The sequence below is a fragment of the Alosa sapidissima genome, chromosome 24 (genome assembly GCF_018492685.1).
Source record: "Alosa sapidissima isolate fAloSap1 chromosome 24, fAloSap1.pri, whole genome shotgun sequence".
NCBI classification, from domain to species: Eukaryota; Metazoa; Chordata; class Actinopteri; order Clupeiformes; family Clupeidae; genus Alosa; species Alosa sapidissima.
In genome coordinates this window covers 27973988-27974761 of record NC_055980.1, presented here as the reverse complement: position 1 = coordinate 27974761, position 774 = coordinate 27973988, and the positions used below count along the sequence as shown (strand labels likewise).

Here is a 774-nt window from a genome sequence, read left to right as displayed (position 1 = left end):
CCTGGCGTCGGGCCCGCGTCCGTCTCCACGGCGACCGCGCTGCGCCGGTCATCGTCCACCGTGGTGCACAGACACTACTCCACCTACCTGAACGCCTACGACATGCCCATCTACCTGCCGCACACACACACACACACACACTCGCCTCTCTACCCAGCCAGCGCCGCCGCGAGGCCCTGCCAGCTCTACCCCTGCCACACACACACACACACACACACGCACTGCCACGAAGACCCCACGCTCGTCCCCCACCTGGCCAACCGCCAGCTGGTCTTCCAGAACAATCTGTGCGCCGGGTCAGCGGGCGGAGGAGGCGGGGGAGCAAGGGCCGTCGCCGGGGGTTACGGCCGGGAGGATGCGGGGTTGCCCGGCAGCGGCGGCCGGGAGAGGAGGCAGGTGCTGGTTGCTAGGAGACTGAACAGCCCCTTCGTGCCAAAGCCTTGGGGGCGGTGCTCCAGCCTGGAGTCCGAGGTGTGAGACCGGACCGAGACGGACATAGAGACCAAGAGACTGGACTTCTCAACACTTCTTACAGAGAGAGAGAGAGAGAGAGAGAGAGAGAGAGAGAGAGGGAGATGGGGGAGGGAGAGAGGGAGAGAGAGAGGGAGGGAGGGAGGGAGATGGGAGAGGGAGAGAGAGATGGGGGGATGGAGAGATGGAGAGAGAGATGGGGGGATGGAGAGAGGGAGAGAGAGGGAGATCTTACTGAAACACATTGGTGGCAGAAGTGACTGATTTGTGTTTGTTGGATTTCTACCTTTAGTAAATAAAACA

The 774-nt window shown here is 62.0% G+C and overlaps 1 protein-coding gene across 2 annotated transcripts in view; it reads left to right on the top strand.

The window, feature by feature from the left end:
* grin2ca (glutamate receptor, ionotropic, N-methyl D-aspartate 2Ca) overlaps positions 1-562 on the top strand; it is a 115912-nt gene extending 115350 nt beyond the window's left edge. For both annotated transcript variants that reach the window (XM_042083545.1, XM_042083544.1), the window contains exon 13: positions 1-562. This exon is cut by the window's left edge and continues 1422 nt beyond it. In XM_042083545.1, the coding sequence (XP_041939479.1) occupies positions 1-477 (477 nt within the window). In that variant the 3' untranslated portion in view covers positions 478-562.
* Positions 563-774: the final 212 nt, after the last annotated feature.